Here is a 20,867-nt window from a genome sequence, read left to right on the forward strand (position 1 = left end):
CTGTTCATGACTACACTTCTAGAGTCAAGTTTATAGATAATATAATTGTTTCCAAATTTCTCAAACTACATTGGTGGAAACAATGGATGTGCTTGCTTCTCCCTTCCACTGTAAAGGAGAAGGAGAAGGAGTAGTGAGGCACTACCTTGATGTGATTGTGGGGCTTTTGTAATCTGAAAAAGATGATTGCTATGCCAGAGGTTCAACTATACTGGACAGGTCTTATCAAAGGTGTCAGACAAAAAAATATGGTGAAGCATAAAGCCCATAGAATCCCACACTGGTTTGGGTCAACAAGGTTCATGCTAGGAATTGGAGTTCCAGAACATCTGGTGAAAAATGAGCTACAGGACTTAGCAACCAGGGCCCATGGCTGCAGAACTACTGGAAGAAAAGGTGTTTGCCTGTCACAAATATTGAGAACAAATCAAGATAGAGAACAAAGAAACAACTATCTGTTATTAAAGATCAATCCCTACAAGAAGAGGACCACTTAAACACCATCAGCATTGACAATTTCACCATCAGTCAATTGCAAAAGGCAGCTTTTACTTGGAACAGCTTACATCTTGCAAGGATACCTCTTACACCATCCAACATCCACATCTGCCTATTCCAGGTCCTTGAAAAGGACTCAATAGGTGGATAAAAATGCGAAAACCAGTCTTAACATCTGGCTGACTATGCGATGAACCATATTAATAAAGCAAGCACAGAGCAAGTGATTGATTGATCATCTGTTTTTGATTCCTAGAGACTTTCTCCATGAAAGTAGAGTACTGTTGATGTACTTTTTAAAGAGGGAAGTGAGCATATATGGATATGTATTTGCACATTTGTACACTCTGTTAAGGTGTTTTTTTTTTTTAAAAAAATAGAAACAAAGAGGAAAAGAAACAGGCAGCATGAGTTCATGAAATCCAGAAGCCAAAAAGGGCAAAAAAAGAAGGCAACATCAATGCACATAAGCATTCACACTCTCTCACACAGAGAAACATACCCAATCAATCCCAGTAACTGACCGTGTTTAGAATAACTCAACACTTTTTTAAAAAAAAAAAAATCTCTTACCCAACTTTTCTGAAAGTTGCTATCACTTCCTTTTTGAGTTAGTGGAAGGTACTATGACCAAAAAAAGAGATTGAGCAAAGAAAGAAGAAAAAAAAAACCTCCTCAAAGGACAAGACGAAAAGGGAGAGGCTGGTCTCAAGACAGAAGCAGGAGCTTGAAACAAGAGCTGTGAAAGAAAACTGAAGGGGTAAGCATGTTGTTCTCAACTCAATATATGTGTGAGGTGGATTGTGCACTGAACTTCTGGTTGGGAGACCAAGAAGGAACCCCAGAAGAAGAAGGCTTCTTAGCCAAGCTTAGTTGAACAAGGACTTGTTGGAAGCTGTGTGGGATGACAAGGAATTGTGCTCCTCAAGAGGAGTGTTGGGTTGTGAATAAATCATGGTAGTGTTTACAGCCTATCCTTCTTCCCAGTTTCCCACAAAGGTCTGTGGCTTCTCTCATTTGACCCCATGACAATTTTATGAGGCAAATAAGCATAGTGAAAGTCTACATGAATTACACAGTGAGGGAAGGTTTGATCTGTTTTATCCACTGCCATTTTCCTTGCTTCCACATTTCCTTGGCCACATTCCTAGAGCTGAGATTTGGAGAGGAAAAAATGGTCGATTCTGATTTATTTGACCTTATAACTTCACAATGCACTCAGCCAGTGACTTCAGCTATGCTTGTATTTGTTTTGTTTTGTTGTTTTGTTTGATAGGTAAAAGAGCATATTAGTTACATCCCCAGTGTACAAAGGATGAGAAAGAATATTTGTTAGGGATTGAATGTAAAGAGATTTTTTTCTCTGTATTTTTTTTCCTGGGGGATCTCCGTCTTTGAGAAGTTGTCAGTTAGAAAGCTTCTTCCAATTTGCTGGAAAATGTAGTGCTTTCTTTGCATACAAAAATGTTGGCGAATTTCAAAATAAGGCAGTTGGCAAAAGTGATCTTTCTGCTCTCCCAGAGAAGATATTTTTGTTCTGATTCAATAATCATTTGGCTTTCTTTGTGGGGATAATTTGTTTAATCTGCCTAAATGGGCATGGGAGAGAAATTGGTCTCCAAAAGGACACACTATATTCTCTAGTTGATTTTAGATAAGGAGTCTGCAGATTCCAAAAACCATAATCTTAGAAGAGATATTTTCTTTTCACAGATCAGCCAAAAATTTAATTTTGTCCTCCTAACATTCTTGACACTAGCTGGCACAGATTCTGTTCCAGAGATTGAAACACAAAGTACAGAATTTGCCACTGTTAAGCAACAGAGATTGTTATTGCTATTGTAATCTATTCCTCCTCTTCATTCTACAATCTGTCTTTTGTAATAATAATAATAATAATAATAATAATAATAATAATAATAATAATAATAATAATAATAATAATAATAATAATAATAATAACAACAACAGGCTTTGCAGCCTTCAACCTTAAGCAGGGAAAAAGTAAAGTGATGTACATGATGGGCAGGTGGTCCTTGACTTACGGCCACAATTGAGCTAAACATTTCTGTTGCCAAGTGAAACATTTGTTAAGTATGTTTTGTCCCATTTTATGCCCTTTTTTGAGCTTAAATGGACTCCAGAAGATGGTAGTGGACTCCAGAAGATGGTAGAGGACAGGAAAGCCTGGAGGAACATTGTCCATAGGGTCGCGATGGGTCGGACACGACTTCGCAACTAACAACAACAAAAATGCCCTTTTTGCCACAGTTGTTAAGTGAATCACTGCAGTTCTTAGATTAGTAACACGGTTGTTAAGTGAATCTGGGTTCCCCATTGACTTTGCTTGTCAGAAGGTCACAAAAGGTGACCACATGTCACCAGGACACTGCAACCGTCATAAATATAAGTCTGTTGCCAAGCATCTGAATTTTGATCATGGGGATGCTAAAATGATTATAAGTGTGGAAATCAGTCTTAAGTTCCTTTTTTCAGTGCCGTTGTAACTTCAAATGGTCCCTAAATGAACTGTTGTAAGTTGAGGACTATCTGTATACTACTAAATCGCGGAATATGTTTTCTTGGCTTGGGGGTTATTTCTTTCTAATATCATCTTTTCTGCATGATGGACAATGACTATGTGTCCATACATAGGCCCTATTTTGGAATAGTTTGACTTCAGAAGTTGTGGGCGCTCTTTCACTGGAGGTTTTCAAGAAGAGACTGGACAATCAATTGTCTGAAATGGTATAGGGCAGGGGTGTCAAACTCACTTTCACTGAGGGCCGCATCAGCATTGCGGTTGCCCTCAGGGGGCCGGGTGGGTGTGGCCGGGGTGGGTGTGGCCTACTGGGTGGGCGTGGCTAGAGTGCTTATGGCCTACTGGGTGGGCATGGCCTGCTCTACATCGTTCGCATCAAGGGTGCCTATGGGGGCCTGGGCAGGAGTGGGACAGATCTGAGGGTCTCTGGCAGAAGGAGGGTCTCTGGGCCAGGGCCAAGGCAGTGGAGGCTGTTCCCTCACTGTTTCCAGGATGGCTTCGCGGGCCGCATGAAACCACTTTGCGGGCTGCATCCAGCCCCCGGGCCTTGTGCTTGACATGTCTGGTATAGGGTCTCTTGCTTGATTAGGGGTTGGACTAGAAGAACCCCAAGGTCCCTTCCAGCTCTATTATTCTATATTCTAAGTTTTCAGCAATTGAGTCCTACCAATGGTTTGGGGAGGGGTACTGAGAAGCCACAAATGCCTTAGAAATATGTCGTAAGCTTCTGCTTATGCTCATGGAAGCAAATAAAGGTTGTGAAAATACAAGACACCCAACTGTCAGGAAGTTGAAGTAACTCAAATAATGCCTTTCCTTGCTCTGTACAAAAGTAATTGTGGAGAAACATAGGCCATCAAAACTGAGCATTTGCATTCCAGCAGTTTCATCTGGTGGGTCACCCAACTCACATTCAAAGTTTAGGTTCAAATTTCGTTTTCCCAAAAAGATTCTTACTTGGTCAACTGCAGTGATGAAAACTACTCTGTGGATGCCGTTCCAAAACAGCAATCATACCAAATGGGGGTAACTAGTTTTCTGTCACTGGTTCCTGGTCTTTCAAAATATTTTTTTTTACCCTTTATTTTTCTGGATAAGTGAGCACATTCCTAAATAAACAGCAGAGTAGAGCTTTTCTTTGTGTTCTTGAGGCCTCAGAGACATTTCCGTTAAAAAAAAAAGTTACACTAAATGTCAGCATTATGCCACCATTCCAATTTTATCTAATTAAGATAATCTAAGCCTATATTTAGCCACATCAACAACTTTAAGATGAGTAGACTTCAATTTCCAGAATTGTCCAGCCTGCATGATCTAAGCAAACAAGCATAGGGGTACCAAAGTTTCTGGCAGCGGACCAATGAAGGTTATTCTCACATTACCTATGAGGATTTTGGACTCCATTGGTTGCCAACAAAGAGGCCCAATTCCATTCACAAGTAGTTGTCCAGATGGATGTATGCAGATGAGTTGTTGCTTATCACTGGGTTATGCAACTGGAGAACAATCTGTTCCATCAACATTAAACCACAATAAGGTGCAAACCCAAGGTTTTACATGCCCTAAAAATGCAGTTCCTGTTACTCTAACCTTGACTGCAGGGAAAGGATGCATCATCTTTTTTTCTGGAAATCACAAAACCATAACATTTCCTTCCACTTGGTTTTACCTGCTTTCATATTAAGGAAGGGGGAGAGAGAGAGAGAGAGAGAGAGGAAAGGGAGGGAGGGAGGGATGGGAGAAAGAAAGAAAGAAAGAAAGAAAGAAAGAAAGAAAGAAAGAAAGAAAGAAAGAAAGAAAGAAAGAAAGAAAGAAAGAAAGAAAGAAAGAAAGAAAGAAAGAAAGAAAGAAAGAAAGAAAGAAAGAAAGAAAGAAAGAAAGAAAGAAAGAAAGAAAGAAAGACAGTCACTCTAAGCAGCAATTTCATATCCAAAGTCTACTTCCCATTATTTCCACATCATTAAATTGTTGCCCCACTATTTGTGTAACAACTGCAAAGGAAATTGCTCCACCAGCATAGAAGAACTAGAGGTTTGTGTACTTTTAGCTCACACAGAAGTTGGGAGCCACTGTTTATCATTTACACTATAAACTTCAACTTGGGTGTGAAGCCTACTCATAGGGAGAATCTTCTGATAGGGTTTGATGGAAACAAAGAACAAAAACAGATTGCAGTATCATACAAGAAGATCAAAACCAGTTGAATTAAAAGTGCTGAGTAAAACAATTCTGTAATATTCAGCATGCAGTACTGAAGCTGGGACAATAGCCTGGAATGGTGGGATGGGGACACCCTACCAGATGTGAAGAGCATACCACCATTTTGCTGTCAAGAGAACTATAAATAGTCCTCAACTTGTGATCACAACTGAGATTGGAACTTCCGTCACTAAGCGGTGCAGTCATTAAGTGAGTTGCTGCTGTTTTTACAACCTTTTTTTTCTGGAGTCAGCCCAGTTTGATTTTACTTGTCAGAAGCCTCTGGCAAGGCTGCAAAGGGCAATCACATGATTCCAGGAGGCTGCAAACTTTGTAAATACATGCTGGTTTCCAAGCACTTGAATTTTGATTATTCGAGGATGCCGTAAGTGCACGGACTGATTGTAAAGTCACTTTTTTTTTCCAGCACTACCCTCAATTTCTTCAATTTACTCAATTCTGACTGACTGTGGGTAGTGTACAACAAAATAAAACAATAAAAATGCAATGCAATAATTATGAAAGAAATAAAATATAAATAAAGGCCTCATCTTTTGTTTAATTGAAAATGAACATAGAATATGGAATAATAGAGTTGGTAGGGACCTTTGAGGTCTTCTAATCCAACCCCCTGCTCAAGCAGGAGACCCTAGACCATTTCAGACAAATGGTTGTCCAGTCTCTTTTAGAAAGCCTCCAGTGATGGAGCATCCATAACATCTGAAGGCAAGCTATTCCATTGGTTGTTTGCTCTCACCGTTAGGAATTTTCTCCTTAGTTCTAGGTTGCTTCTCCCCTTGGTTAGTTTCCATCCATTTTTTCTTGTCTTGCCTTTTGGTGCTTTGGAAAAGCACCTTATCTTTGTAGGAGCCCCTCAAATAAAGAAGCACTGCTCTCATGTCTGCCCTAGTTCTTTTCATTACACGGAACAAACCCAATTCCTGCAACCGTCCTTCATATGTTTTAGCCTCTAGCCCCCTAATCATCTTTGTTGTTCTTCTCTGCACTCTTTCTAGAGTCTAAACATCTTTTTTTATAATACAGTGACCAGAACTGGATGTAGTATTCCAAGTGCGACCTTATTAAGACTTTGTAAAGTGGTACTAGAACTTAATGTGATCTTAATTCTATCCCTCTGTTAATGCAGCCTAGGATTGCATTGGCTTTTTTGGTGGCTGCTGCACACAGTTGGCTCATATTCAGGTGATTGTCCACTAGGTGGTTACATTTACATCATATTTCATCTAGTAGCTTTACAAAAATAATGAAGGCAGGACATAAATACAAAAATAAATAAATTCTCCCGGGATAAGTCTGTTAATGAAAATGTAGCTCTCACTGTTTGGATGTAATTTATTGTGGAAAGATGAACCTGGACCTCGAGACTACTGTTCATGCTGCTGCAAACACAATCGAAATAGCACAGGCGATTTCTTAAAGAATATTTTTATTTATTTATTTATTTATTTATTTTATTTTTATTACATTTATATCCCGCCCTTCTCCGAAGACTCAGGGCGGCTTACAAGCTTGGCAGTAGCCTTCATTCTATGTATATGCCTGCTTGTTAGGGCTTTCACACACACCCCAAGCGGCATTATTACAAAGTCAGCTTAATTGCCCCCAACAATCTGGGTCCTCATTTTACCTACCTCGGAAGGATGGAAGGCTGAGTCAACCTTGAGCCTGGTGGGACGCGAACCTGCACTAATTGCAGGCAGCTGGTGTTACTTAAGGAGGCATCAGCCCACTGCTCCACCAAGGCTCTTTACTTTAAGATACGTTCATTTAAACCAGGTTACAAACTTGGATACTTGTAACTCCCGAATAATCAGTAAGAGTAGATGTTTATACCCACTGTGACATTTATCCCACAAATATCTCAGCATCCAATCTCCCTTTGCCCAGGAGTAAATTTAGAAATTGCTTTTAGCTTCCCAAACCTTCTTTTTATTTTTAATTTTCTTTTCCCAATGAGGTCTTCTGGGCAATATTGAGCACTCAGTCAATTTTAACTTCCTTTAATGAAATCTCTGTCTAGAATATTGTGGGAAGTTAACATGCTAACCCTTGGCACAGGAATCTGTCCCCAGGATCTGGTAATCCTATAAAACCTATCAAGAAGAGATATTTATTTATTTATTTATTTTATTAAATTTATATACCGCCCTATTCCCGGAGGACTCAGGGCGGTGTACAGGGAAGATTAAAACAAACATACAAAAATTAAAATCAGATTAAAACAATTAATTAAATAAAGTCCCTGAAATTTAAAACTAAAGCCTAATAAAAATTAAAACCCCTCAGCCTGGGCCAGACAGCTCAAAGAGACAAGTTTTCAGGTCCCTGCGGAATGAGCGAAGGTCGGGGGCAGTCCTAAGTTCCATGGGGAGCTGGTTCCATAGGCCGGCGCGCCCACAGAGAATGCTCTTCCCCTGGGAATAACCCGCCGGCATTCCCTAACCGGCGGTATCCTGAGAAGGCCCTCCCTGTGGGAGCGCACGGGACAAAGGGAGCTTGATGCCGGCAGCAGGTGTTCCCTCAGATATGAACCACAACAAATTATATTTACTCAATATTTACTCAATTTGCAGATCTGAACTGCAAATGCCCAGATAGCCATTAGATACTGGTAAGGATAAATTATTGTCTCTCTTCACCAATTAGTGGTCATCCAGATTTTTTCATCTTAGGTTTGATAGGCCTGTCTCAGGAGCTCATTATACTTGGAGTTGGCCCTGACCCTTCACCCTTACACAAGCTATCCTTGAAGTTTCAGGGGGAAAAATCATAGAAGCTCCACCACATTCAAATACAAGTTTAATGTTGGTGGACAAACAGCGCACTATAATTGGGCACAAGAAGAGACCTACCGTATTTTCCAGCATATAAGATGACTTTTTAATGCATGAAAATCTTCTCAAAAGTCGGGGGTTGTCTTATACGCCCAGTCGACTTATACGCTGGAAAATAGTAAATCAATCCTTGAGAGCAGAGACGTTAGTGGAAACGGACAAATCCAGCGCTCGAGAATGGCAAAAGACAGCCTCCTCATAAATAAACCGACCAGCCCAACTGAGGCTGAGGCTCCAGCTTACCGGCATCCTAGGGCAGCAGCCCTTTTTTTTTTGGAAGGGAGCGGGAGTTAAGCGTGTGACGAGCCACTAGCGCTCCGTGAGCACAAGAGCTCAAGGGAGCGCGGGAAGCCAGGTGGAGGCCGACCTGACATGTTCGTGCAGAGCTAAGCTTCACCTGACCCTGGGAGTTTGACTTCAGGGTGTGGTGCCGTGGCAGACCTACAGCATCACCCGCCCGGGAAGGCGCAGCTCAGGAATTACGACAGGCAGACCACAGCGGAAAGCTGACACTGGGGCTTCAGCAGCCCGGGGTCGCCCCTCCACCATGAAGTAGAAGGGGGCCTTGGGGAGGGTGTGTGTGTGAATCTTAAACTTGCGGTGCAGGGCTGAGCCCGTTTCTTCTCCCCCCACTCCGCCACCCTGTTCATTAACTAACCTATGGAAAGAACCACCTTCTTTCAGACCTGGTGCCTTCCCGAAGTGTTGGGCCACAATGCTCGTCGCTCCTGGCCGAAACAGCCAGCGCGTGTGGCTGAAGTAGAAGGGGGCGCCAAGGCGAGAGGACACGAGGCTTAGGTGAGGCAGAGCAATCTCGAGGTCAAAAGCTCTTGATAAACCTTCACCTAATTGAGAAGCAGCCCTGACTTCCTACTTATGTCTGGCAGAAGCAGTTTGTTCACTTTGTCTAGACAGGCACAATCATACCAAAGAGAATGCCTGTGGAGATTCTCAGTCATGCAGGTCATGGTTGTGTTTTTTTCCAAAAGGCAACTGAACTTTCTTGGTGGTTTTGTTTTTTTTCTGTGCAAACATTTTGCTTCTCATCCAAGAAGCTTCTTAGTTCAACTAAAGAAGCTTGCTTGGATGAGAAGTGAAAACATTTTCAAAGGAAAAAAAAAACAAGAAAAAAAAAACCAAGCAAGCCTTTTGGAAAAAGCACCTTTGGGACTACCAAAGAGTGTTATCATTAATAAGTGTTATTAATAAGTATTATTAATAAGTTAATAAATATGCAAATAAAATCTACATGAGCCAGTCAAGTCAATAGTACTGTATTCCTACATTGCCTCATAACTACAAGTGTGCTAAAGCTCACAACATACTAGAAATGCATCTTTTTTGTATGTCAGTCAACTGGAGAGAGCTGGACATATCTAGAAGATTCTGCTACTGAGGACATTTATAAAATAAAAATAAGGTCACAGTTTAATGGCTTGCTAAGCTGTGCTCAAGTAAAAATAGGCTAGGTTTATTTAGAAAGATCAGAAGCAAACAATGAATGTTAAACATCAAGACTCTGTATATCCAAACAGCTAAAAGCGTCATTGTCTCTTTTTGCCTAAGATGCTGAGAATCAAAACATTTTGGTTAAATCAGTCTTTCCCTAGCTTGGCATTCTCCAGATGTGTGAAAATTAAAATTCTCAGCTAGAACAATTTTGAGCATTGTTAACTCTAAGGCACCTGAGGAGCACCACATAGGGAAAACTACTTTTTAACCCATGAAAATCTTCTCAAAAGTCGGGGGTCATCTTATACGCCCAGTCTTCTTATACGCTGGAAAATACGGTAAATTTTGGGGCTGAGATAGTTTTGTTACTTTTCCCATTTCTTCCTCTAGTTAAGTCTTGACACACTTCATTAGGCCAGATGGCAATATTCCCAACACAGGCCTCTTTCGAATGTTCTTGGATAGGAAGCCCAAAAATTATCATTGTAGAGGACTGATTTACAGTCAGTTGTTGACAAGCTAAGAACTATAAGGCTTTTAAGACGAAAGAAAAGAGCAGCACGTAGGATTCTAACAATGTTTTCTGCTTCTCTTCTTTTTCCACAGTGCCTACTCTACTTTTTGACCTCTAACAGGACCATGGTTAGTTGTATCGAAAACCAAAATGCTACATCTTCCAAGCCTCTGGCAGGCGCATCAATAGGCATAGGGGTGCTGTCACTTGCCTTCATCTTGGGATTCCCTGGCAATGCCTTAGTGGTGTGGACGGCCATCTGCTGGGTTCGGAAGCGGACAGTCACCTGCCTCCTCATTCTTCATTTAGCCATCGCTGACCTGGCAGTACTCCTCACAGCCCCCCTATTCCTGCGATTCTTAAGTGTCAAGAAATGGGAAATGGGTCAGGCCATCTGCCAAATCTGCTATTACATCTGTGGGGTCAGCATGTATGCCAGTGTTTACCTCATTTCCCTCATGAGCCTTGACCGCTGCCTGGCTATTTCCAAACCCTTCATCTCACAGAAAATCCGTACTAGGCGCACCATCCGGCTTTTGGTTATGGCGATTTGGGTGGCAAGTCTTTTTTTAGCTGCGCCTTCCCTCCTCTACCGGAAAGTGGTTACTCATAATGGCACAGCTTACTGCATATTGTGCCACCAAGAAGAGAAGGAGCTGGTCTTCCACAACCTCTTTGAAACCATCACTGGATTTCTGCTGCCTTTTGCTATTGTTGTCTACAGCTACGGGATGATTAGTCAACGACTCAAGGAGACCCGTTTCCGTCAGAAACGCCGGACCAGCCGACTCATTAGCCTCATTGTGATCACCTTTGCTCTTTTCTGGCTTCCTTACCATATCGTCAACCTTTTAGATGTGGTTGGTCTGTGGAGTGGCTCGTCAAAGGTTAAAAAAGCAGGGAAGATGGCTAGGCCCATTTTGGTGGCCCTTGCCTTCTTCAGTAGCAGTGTCAACCCTATCCTTTACACTTTCAGTGGGGGCTCCTTAATCCGATCATCTGGTATTGGTTTCATGGCCAAACTCTTTGAAGGAACAGCCTCAGAGATCTCTAGCGTAAAACATGGCACCGTCCGGGACCGGGATGCCAAGACAGAACCCTTAAATAATGGGAAACCTGAGTCGTTAACGATGTCTATTAGCCCTACAGAGAGTAGTTCAGTTCAAGAAAGTGGAAAAAGATCGAAGCTGCTCTCATCAACCTGAAGCTACACACAAGAGTGGACATTCATATTTCTCTTGTCAGCTTTTTAAAGGTCTTCTGAAGTGCTACAGAAATGATCTCTCTTGCTTTTTCCTATATCTTCTTCAATGATATTTTGTACGAGATAGGCTGTTTCATTTCTTATTTGTTTCATTCTGCAGTTTTTGGAATTTCAGGGACTAAATATCAAGGGTTTGTTTTTTTTTTTAACCTGTCGTCATACAGACAATTTAATATTATGCTTAGGAAGCATTCCCAAGGATTGCTGCAGGTACTGTGAAAACCTCTCTGAAGATGTGAAAAGATGAATCAATGACTTTGGGTTCGTTTAGTGTTAACCTTTAGAGACCATGAAACACCAAGCTTGCATACAGTCTGTCTCTACCCTAATTCTCACATATATACATTGAAAATCAGAGAAGGGTTCATCCAGTTTCACTTTTAAACAAACAGAAATCCTCGGTTTCCTCTTTTTTTCCATTCTCAAGTCAATTGACACAACTTTTGTGGAATGCTTCCCTCCCTGATTTTATACATCGGTTTGCAACTCTCTTGAGAGAAGAAAAATCTGCTTAATGCTTTGTTTGCTGTTGATATTCCTTCTTGAGACCCTCCCATTTTTCATCTCCTATACATTCACATACATTTGAAATTTGCTATGCATTCACTGTGCAACACTGCAGCAGGATCTTATGGTGGACTTCCATATACAAACCTTTTGTTTCCTTGTTGTGACTATGAATAAAAGAAGGTTTGCTTAAGAGTAATTGAAATTTTTGAAGCGGAAAGGCAGGAAACCAAAACATTGCTGAACAGATTAGTTAAGGCCACTAGATCTACTCTCCTACCACTTCCTAAATTACTGGTAAACTTACAACCACAATTGGGACCAGAATTTCAGTACTTTTGTAATTTCAAATGGTTGCTAAAGGAATGGTTGTAAGTAGAGGACTACCTTTCATGTCCTCAGAGAGGGGTGGAGGGAATCCTGTCTCATAAACAACCCTAAAACATGATGCAACTTACTAGCTTAGTCTGCCATCTTGTTCTTTGCTTAGCAGTAAACTTTGGGACAGCCCTGACTCCCTGAATAAAAATAGTCAGCCCACTTAGTCCTTCAGGGGAGCCAATGATGCTTTTGGGATTGGATAGTGTTTTGATTCCACAAAGGTACTTCAGAATACAGAGATACTGAAATGGAATTCTTGAAAGCAGCCGTGTCATTCCCCAAGATCACATGACATCTGCATGGGACAAGACACAGCTGCATTGAAGAGCTGCAGTTAGGGCCTATCTTTCCCTTCCTGTGCACCGGAAAACATATTTTTCAAATTACAGGTAGTCCTCAACTTACAACAGTTCGCTTAGTGACTGTTCAAAGTTCCAATGGTACTGAAAAAAGTGCCTTATGACCATTTTTTACACTTACAACCATTGCAGCATCCTCATAGTCTTGTGACCAAAATTCAGATACTTGGCAACTGATTCATATTTATGACAGTTACAACAACCCGGGGTCATATGATCATGTTTTGCGGCCTTTTGACAAGCAAACTCAATGTGGAAATCACTTAACTACTGTATTCCTAACAACTGCAGTGATTCCCTTAACAGCTGTGGCAAGGAAGGTCATAAAATGGAGCAAAATTCACTTAAGAACTGTCTCATTTAGCAACAGAAATGTTGGGCTCAATTATTTTCCAACCCTGCACAGCCCTCAAGTTTGCATACAGCACATTGCAATTTTATCAAAGCTAAGAAATATTTATTTTTCCTCTCTAAATGAACACAGGAGGCCCTTTGGAAATTTGACATTTGTTTCTGCACTATTTGCAGATTCTGAAAGGAGGGGGGGGAAGGGAAATATTTTTGTCAGCTCCCAGATTTTTATGTGAGTTATGCACATTCATAGAAATCCTTTGATTAACTCCATCAGCAGGTGAGTTATTCTGTTGTAGTAATCTTGAAGAGATTCTCAGAAGGAACATTTGAAGTCTGGCACGGCAGAATTAATTTTTTTTACAAGAAGGAAGCAGAGATTCTGTCATGGCTGCATCTCACCTATCCAAACTTCATGAGCTGACAGCCTGACATTAGCATCAGGAGAGGAGGGGAGGGAGAGAATTGAAACGTAAGGAAGAAGCGGAGGGGGACAGCTGAGCCATGTGAGAAGCTTCAGCCAGCCAAAGTCAACTAAGGATATGCAGAGCTGGGAACCTGTTTCCTAAACAATATACAAGCACCTGATTGGACATTTGCAGATAACCCGGGGATGGCCGGTGGAGGGGCGCGGGGCGGGGGGGGTGGGAGAGAGAAGGAACTTTGCTTGGTGTTGTTTGCACAGGAAAACCTCACATTCAGTTTACGCTACTTCTGTAACAATTATACTTTCAGTAAAGTATACTCTTGGCAAAACAAATGGCCAGGAGTCCCTTTTTTTTTGCTAGATGACTGAGTGGAACAGTTGAGATTCACGCAAAGGCTGCATATACTGGACGGATATATTGAATGCAGAGCAGTTTTTCAGGAATCAAAATGCAGCGGCCCGCATGGTTTTGTGCAGAACTCAGTGTGCACACGTGTCACCCCTCCAGTGGGAGCTGCATTGATTGCCAATTTGCTTCTGGATGCATTACCTTTAAAGGGCTAGAGACAGGTTATCTGAGGAACCATCTCTTGCTGCTCACATCCACCTGACATGCTAGAGCAGGGAGGCAAGGAATGTTGTGGGTCCGGTCCCTTAAGGAGGTACATCTGGTGGGACACAGAAGAAGGGCCTTCTCCATGATGGCTCCCTCTCTTTGGAATCTCATCCCTTCAGAAATTAGACTGCCTCACCCCAATTTGGTACTCTTTGTAAGCCCCTGAAGACTTGCTTTTGCAAGCAGGCCTAGGGAACCCAGACTGCGAAGGAGCCCATCAGATGGCTCATTTGACTGTGTGTTAAGGCTGGGGGTAGGTGAGTAGTGGGTGGGAGAGGGTTGTTTTATTTTTATTTTCTATACTGTATTTTTATTGCTTGTAAGCTGCCTAAAGTCACCGTGAGAGAGTAGGCAGCTATATAAATTTTCTAAATAAATAAAATACTGCATTTGGCACTCTTCAGGTTCTCGTAAAACTCATTTGTATCACTTTAAGACAGCATTTAAGGGTTCTTTTTTTCTTTTTCTGGTAAAACAAAGGTTTTATACTCCCTCCAATAAATGATTTAAAAAAAAACTGGCCAAGAATCGCAATTCCAAGGATAAAGGTCTGCAGCCCTGTAAATGTTAACAAGAAAAGTGGCAACACAAAACCAACCAAATAAGTCCTTGGTGACTTAAGATGTACAAATAAAATAGATAACACTGTTTATTTTTCCAACAATTTAAATATGCCAGCTTTGGTTGTAAAGGGGAGTCTTCTTACACACACACACACACACACACACACAGAGAGAGAGAGAGAGAGAGAGAGAGAGAGTTAGAGAGAGAGAGAGAGAGAGGCACACAGAACTAGAATAGTGAGACATTTCTTCTGGCAAGGCCTGCTTTTACATCACCAAAATACACTGGATGACACATTTCCTGGAAACCTTACAATATATTTCAACTAAGATTTTGCATTTACTCATTGTAAATTACTGGAAATCTCAGTTAAGGAGATTTCAGGGAGACGCTACTACCTAAGTATTCAGGGCAACACCAAAGCAAATCATGAACTTAGCAATGTGACAGGAACAGGTTTTTTATCCTCAGAATGGACTTAACTTATTAAATACAGTACTTTAAGGGAAGAAAGGTAGGAAGTATTGAATGTCGCACCCTTCAACTGTCTGACAATGCTTCTCCCAGATTTTCCTTTCATCATTAGCTAAGGAATGCTGGAAGTTGTAGATTAGCCTCTGGAAGGTCATGGATTTTCCATTCCTGCTTTAAAACCACAGTGGAGAAATTAAATCTCCATGCCATAAGCTCATCTTTTTTGTAAAGTTATGCTGCAATTGTTTAAAACACATTTACATTGAGTTCAATGAGTGAAGTGACTGAAAAGAGAGAGACAGAGAGAAAGGAGGAGGAGGAGGAGGAGGAGGAGGAGGAGGAGGAGGAGGAGGAGGCAGGGGGAGGAAAGAAAGAAAGAAAGAAAGAAAGAAAGAAAGAAAGAAAGAAGAGAGAGAGAGAGAGAGAGAGAGAGAGAGAGAGAAAGAAAGAAAGAAAGAAAGAAAGAAAGAAAGAAAGAAAGAAAGAAAGAAAGAAAGAAAGAAAGAAAGAAAGAAAGAAAGGTAGTGAGGAGATCCCCTTAGTTGTTCAGCTCCTTTAACCACATGAACCTGCTTTTAAACTTGGCCAGGCAAACATATGCCAGCATTGCAAAACACACAAACCACAAAAGAAAGAAGTGTTGCTGGGTCACCAAGCAGGAAGTTGACCTAGAAAGAATGGCAGGAAATGGTAGCAATTTCTGTTGCCAACTTAATCTTCTTCCATCAGATATATTTGAGTCAATACTCAACCAGCTCTATGCAACTAGAAAACACCCCAATAATACCAATACAATGACTTCTCTACTGCCCTCATTCTCCAATTATCTTAACTCTAAATGTGTCCTGCCTGTTGAGAAATATCAGCACAACCCATAACATCATCAATCTCTTGCTCTCCATCTTCAGATGCTCTATGAAGCCAATCCTCAATTTTGTTTGAGCTTAAAAGTCTTCTGGTTGTGGTAATATCAGTACAGACCAGATTGAAAGAAGGTTGTGAACAAGTCATCATCAAGCACTGGAGATTAGTAAACATATAAAACACTGAAGATCCTCAAAGGAGGATCCAAGTTGACTGAAGAATTGCAGCTTTCTTTCTTCGGATCAGGAGAAAGTTCTAACTTGTCTTCTCAAGAAGATCTCCAAATGTTCTTAGTGGATCACTTCTGCTCACTTGCAGTTACAATTAAATAAGGGTTTGCTGTGGTGACGGAGCTAGAGGTTTTCTCATACACGATGAAATGGGACCTCCTTTGGCTCTGTTTCTCCCAATTCTCATGGTAAGTGCTTCTTCTGACAGAACCAGAAAGGTCTGTTAAAAGCCACTTGGTGCGCCCCCCCCAAATACCAGGAGGAATTCACTGAGAATTCCAACCCTCATGAGTCTCAGTTTCATTCCACAAGTTTAGCTCAACATCGGTGCTTGGGAGCAAGAACGAGCTGTTTCTGTACAGACAAAGTAAGTTCTTAGTTCACCTTTGCCTTTGACCTTGATAACCCCACGAAGGGAGCAAGTGTAGCCTAATGTCTCCAAAGCTTTAGCTGTCTCTTCTGTGACCTAGAAGAAGAAAGAAGGAGAATGTAAAGATGGTCGATATAGCTACAGCTAGACGATTGAGTCTTCGTTTACATTTGGAATGCATGAACTGTGGTGGCGCAGTGGTTAGAATGCAGTACTACAGGCTACTTTGGCTGACTGCCAGCTGCCAGCAGTTCAGCAGTTCAGTTCTTACCAGCTCAAGGTTTACGAAGCTTTCCAACCTTCCGAGGTGAATAAAATGAGGACCCAGATTGTTGGGGGCAATATGCTGATTCTGTAAGCTGCTTAGAGAGGGCTGTAATGCACTGTGAAGCAGTATATAAGTCTAAGTCAGGGCTTTTCAACCAGTGGTACGGGTACCATCTGTGATACATTGGTACCTGGCTGGTGGTACGCGACCATCCTAGAAAAGTGGTAACGGGGGAGGGGAATGAGCTGAACCGGTGGCAGCACCACACAAGCCTGACCAAGAGATGGCTGGAGTTGCAGGGCTGTCAGGGCTCAGCGGAAGTGCCAGGATCAGCACCAGGCTCCAAAAGAAGCGCCGATCAGCTATTGCTATTTTGGGTAGAAACCCCAACAGTTGGTATGGAAAAAATTAGTATATCCCAATGACTCTCTGCCTAATTTAAATTTTTCATTTTGACTGAAGAAGTTACTTGGATGACTAATGAAATGTTTCCGTTTAATAAACTTTGGTCCAGTTGCCATGATTTAACCTTTTCAGATACAGCTACAGCTATTTTTGTCTTCTTTCATTCACCAATTTTAACTTATTTATTACTATACCTTTCCCAAATGAATGGCATAGCTTTTTATTAATGGGAGAAGATAGTTTGGATTTTATTTGGCCCAAGAAGATGTAAAAAGTGTAAACTGAAGTCCCAAAGATTTTCTTGTGATTTTTTTTCCCCTTTGAAAACATTTTGCTTCTTGGATGAGACAACAACAAAAAAAAACCCACAAGAAAGTTTAGTTACCTTTTGGAAAAAAGCATGTTTGGGACAATCATGACCCAGATGACTGAGAATCTCCATAGACTTTCAAATGTAGTGCCTCAATAGAAAAATGAAAGTGGGCTCAGCAAGCTATCTGCTCTCTTGGTCAGGTTGGTTTCAACCAGATTAAGCAAGTAAAACTAATGTAGAAATTAAATTGATTTATTTTGGTGGGGTAGAATGGCGTAAGTAATTATTAGACCGAGAGCCATAAGTGAAATAGTTGCTTCCTCTTTCTGCAGTCCCTAGAACTCTTCTGATCCCACCCTCCTAAATTTCAACAGCACAGTTGCTAAAGATAGGATGAAAATGGAAAAACATCTCCTGAACTTAATAATATACCTCTGGAGATTTTGCTCCTCTTGATTAGGTCTGTACTGTGATTTCACAGACAACTAAAGACACACAGAAAGATTAAATATATTGCTGTTGGTTTAAATTAGAGTTGAAAATGAAAAAGCAAAGGAGAAGCATTGAACTGGGAGGTGCTAGATGTACTGGTAAAATTAGTACTAATAATAATATTAATGCATTTCAATTTGTTGTTGTTAGCTGCGAAGTCGTGTCCAACCTGTCGTGACCCTATGGACAATGTTCCTCCAGGCCTCCAGGATGTTTTTTTCTGGAGCACCCTAGCTTTCTCCGTGATCCAGCGTATGTTGGAAATTTGATCTCTAATTCCTCTGCCTCTTTGAAATCCTGCCTGTACTTCTGGTAGTTCTCGATCCACATACTGCTGGACTCTAGCTTGTAAGATTTTAAGGATAACTTTACTAGCATGTGAAATGAGTGCAATGGTGCAATAGTTTGAACATTCTTTGGCACTGCCTTTCTTTGGAAGTAGAATGTAAACTGATCTTTTCCAATCCTGTGGCCACTGTTGAGTTTTCCAAATTTGCTAGCAAATTGAGTGTAGCACGTTTACTGCATCGTCTTTTAAGATTTTGAATAGCTCAGCTGGAATACTGTCACCTCCACTAGCTTTGTTGTTGCTCAGTTTTTCTAAGGCCCACTTCACTTCACATTCTAGGATGTCTGGCTCGAGGTCAGTGACCACCTCATTGTGGTTATCAGGGACGTTAAGCTCATTCTTGTACAGTTCTTCTGTGTAATTTTGCCACCTCTTCTTAATCTCTTCTGCCTCTGTTAGGTCCCTGCCATTTTGGTCCTTTATCATACCCATCTTTGCATGAAACATTCCCTTCATCTCTCCAATTTTCTTGAAGAGATTTCTGGTCCTCCCTATTCTATTGTTTTCTTCTATTTCTTTGCACTGTTCATTTAAGAAGGCATTCTTATCTCTTCTAGCTATTCTCTGGAATTCTGCATTCAATTGGGCGTATCTTTCTTTTTCTCCCTTGCCTCTCACTTCCCTCCTTTCCTCAGCTATTTGCAAAGCTTCCTCAGACAGCCATTTTGCTTTCTTGCATTTCTTTTTTTTTTGGGATGGTTTTAATTGCTACCTCTTGTACAATGTTGCAAACCTCTGTCCATAGTTCTTCAGACATTCTGTCTATCAGATCTAATTCCTTAAATCTATTTGTCACCACTACTGTATATTCAACAGGGATATGATTTAATTCATACCTGAGTGGCCTAGTACTTTTCCCTACTTTCTTCAGTTTAAGTCTAAACTTTGCAACAAGAAGCTCATGGTCTGAGCCACAGTCAGCTCCTGGTCTTGTTTTTACTGACTGTATAGAGATTCTCCATCTTTGGCTGCAGAGCACATAGTCAATCTGATTTCTGTGTTGACTGTCTGGTGATGTCCATGTGTAGAGCCGTCTCTTGGGTTGTTGGAAAATAGTGTTTGCTATGACCATCGTATTCTCTTAACAAAATTCTATCAGCCTGTGCCCTGCTTCATTTTGTACTTCAAGGCCAAACTTGCCTGTCATTCCGGTAATCTTTCAGCTTCCTACTTTAGCATTCCAATCCCCCATGATGATAAGGACATCATTTTTTGGTGTTAGTTCTATAAGGTGCTGTAGGGCTTCATAGAACCGGTCAATTTCATCCTCTTCAGCACTGGTGGTTGGGGCATAGACTTGGACTACTGCGATATTGAATGGTTTGCCTTGGATTCGAACTGAGATCAATCTGTCATTTTGGGGATTGTATCCCAGTATTGCTTTTCCTACTCTTTTATTGACTATGAAGGCTACTCCATTTCTTCTGAGGGATTCTTGCCCGCAGTAGTATACCTGATGGGCATCTGAATTAAATTCACCCATTCCTGTCCATTTTATTTCGCTGATTCCTAAGATGTCGATGTTCAGTCTTGCCATCTCGTTTGACCACGTCCAGCTTGTCACTGCCATTTTTTTAAATTTTGTCAGCAGCTCGTTTCTGTCTGTACATTTTTTCCTCCACTCTCTACACCTGTGTTATTATCTTATCATGTAACCATAGTGAATCTCATATGTCCAGCTATGTTATGGTTTTAGACTGTTTTGTGTGCATGCCTAGAAAAAATTTATCACAGTTACTTCTTACTTTTCTCTTCTGCCTGATGAGAGAATGTAGTCAGTTTAGGTCTTTTGTTTTCTCATTAAAAGTTTTTACAATAGAATATGCCTCGGATTTTCTTTCTTTTATATTCACCATGCAAATGAACCACGGTCCATCCTCCTCTGGTCGGAATGTTAATTATTCCGCGACACAGCTTGCCTTGATTCATGGATCTTACATTCCAGGTTCCTATGGAGAAAAAATCTTTACAGCATCGGACTTTCCTTTCACCACCAGACACATCCACAGCTGAGCGTCCTTTTGGCTTTGGCCCAGTCGCTTCATTCTTTCTGGCGCTACTAGTACTAGCCCTCTGCTCTTCCCCAGTAGCATATTGGACGCCTTCCAACCTGAGGGGCTCATCTTCCAGCGTCATATCGTTTTGCCTTTTGGTACTGTCCATAGGGTTTTCATGGCAAAGATACTGGAGTGGGTTGCCATTTCCTTCTCCAGTGGATCATGTTTTGTCAGAACTCTCTGCTATGACCTGTCTGTCTTGGGTGGCCCTGCACGGCATAGCCCATAGCTTCATTGAATTACGCATGCCCCTTCACCACAACAAGGCAGTAATCCATGAAGGGGAAATGCATTTCAGACGAAGTCTTTTTTTATTATTTTCTTGTAGAAGACAGGAAACTAGGCACACATCGATTCTGCAGAAGATGTGTCTGGTTTTTTTGGGGGGAGGGGGTACTTTCCCAACAATATTTTTCTCATCTGAATCGAAAAGTGGACCATTTTGTGGTATTTTCTTTGCATATCCTCTATAATTTGCAATCATGTCCTTTAGTCCATTCACATGTCCCCCTTGAG

The 20,867-nt window shown here is 41.3% G+C and overlaps 2 protein-coding genes across 2 annotated transcripts in view; one reads left to right on the forward strand and one right to left on the reverse strand.

The window, feature by feature from the left end:
* The first annotated feature begins 772 nt into the window (after window positions 1-772).
* Window positions 773-11,958, forward strand: LTB4R (leukotriene B4 receptor). The gene is made up of 2 exons (XM_083377750.1): window positions 773-1,258; window positions 10,153-11,958. Exon 2 carries the CDS (start codon window positions 10,186-10,188, stop codon window positions 11,263-11,265), a length of 1,080 nt encoding a protein of 359 aa, XP_083233876.1. The 5' UTR covers window positions 773-1,258; window positions 10,153-10,185; the 3' UTR covers window positions 11,266-11,958.
* Window positions 11,959-15,415: 3,457 nt separating this feature from the next.
* ADCY4 (adenylate cyclase 4) overlaps window positions 15,416-20,867 on the reverse strand; it is a gene marked incomplete at its 5' end in the record, with an annotated part of 51,826 nt that continues 46,374 nt past the window's right edge. The window contains one exon of the mRNA XM_083377377.1: window positions 15,416-16,563. Within this exon, the coding sequence (XP_083233503.1) occupies window positions 16,411-16,563 (153 nt within the window). The 3' untranslated portion in view covers window positions 15,416-16,410. The remainder of the gene's footprint in view (window positions 16,564-20,867) is intronic.

The sequence above is a fragment of the Vipera ursinii genome (assembly GCF_947247035.1).
Source record: "Vipera ursinii genome assembly, chromosome: Z".
Taxonomy (NCBI): Eukaryota; Metazoa; Chordata; class Lepidosauria; order Squamata; family Viperidae; genus Vipera; species Vipera ursinii.

What these genes read in the sequence shown, in the direction of transcription:
- LTB4R (XM_083377750.1), top strand. Translation starts at nt 10,186, where the DNA reads ATGGTTAGTTGTATCGAAAACCAAAATGCTACATCTTCCAAGCCTCTG.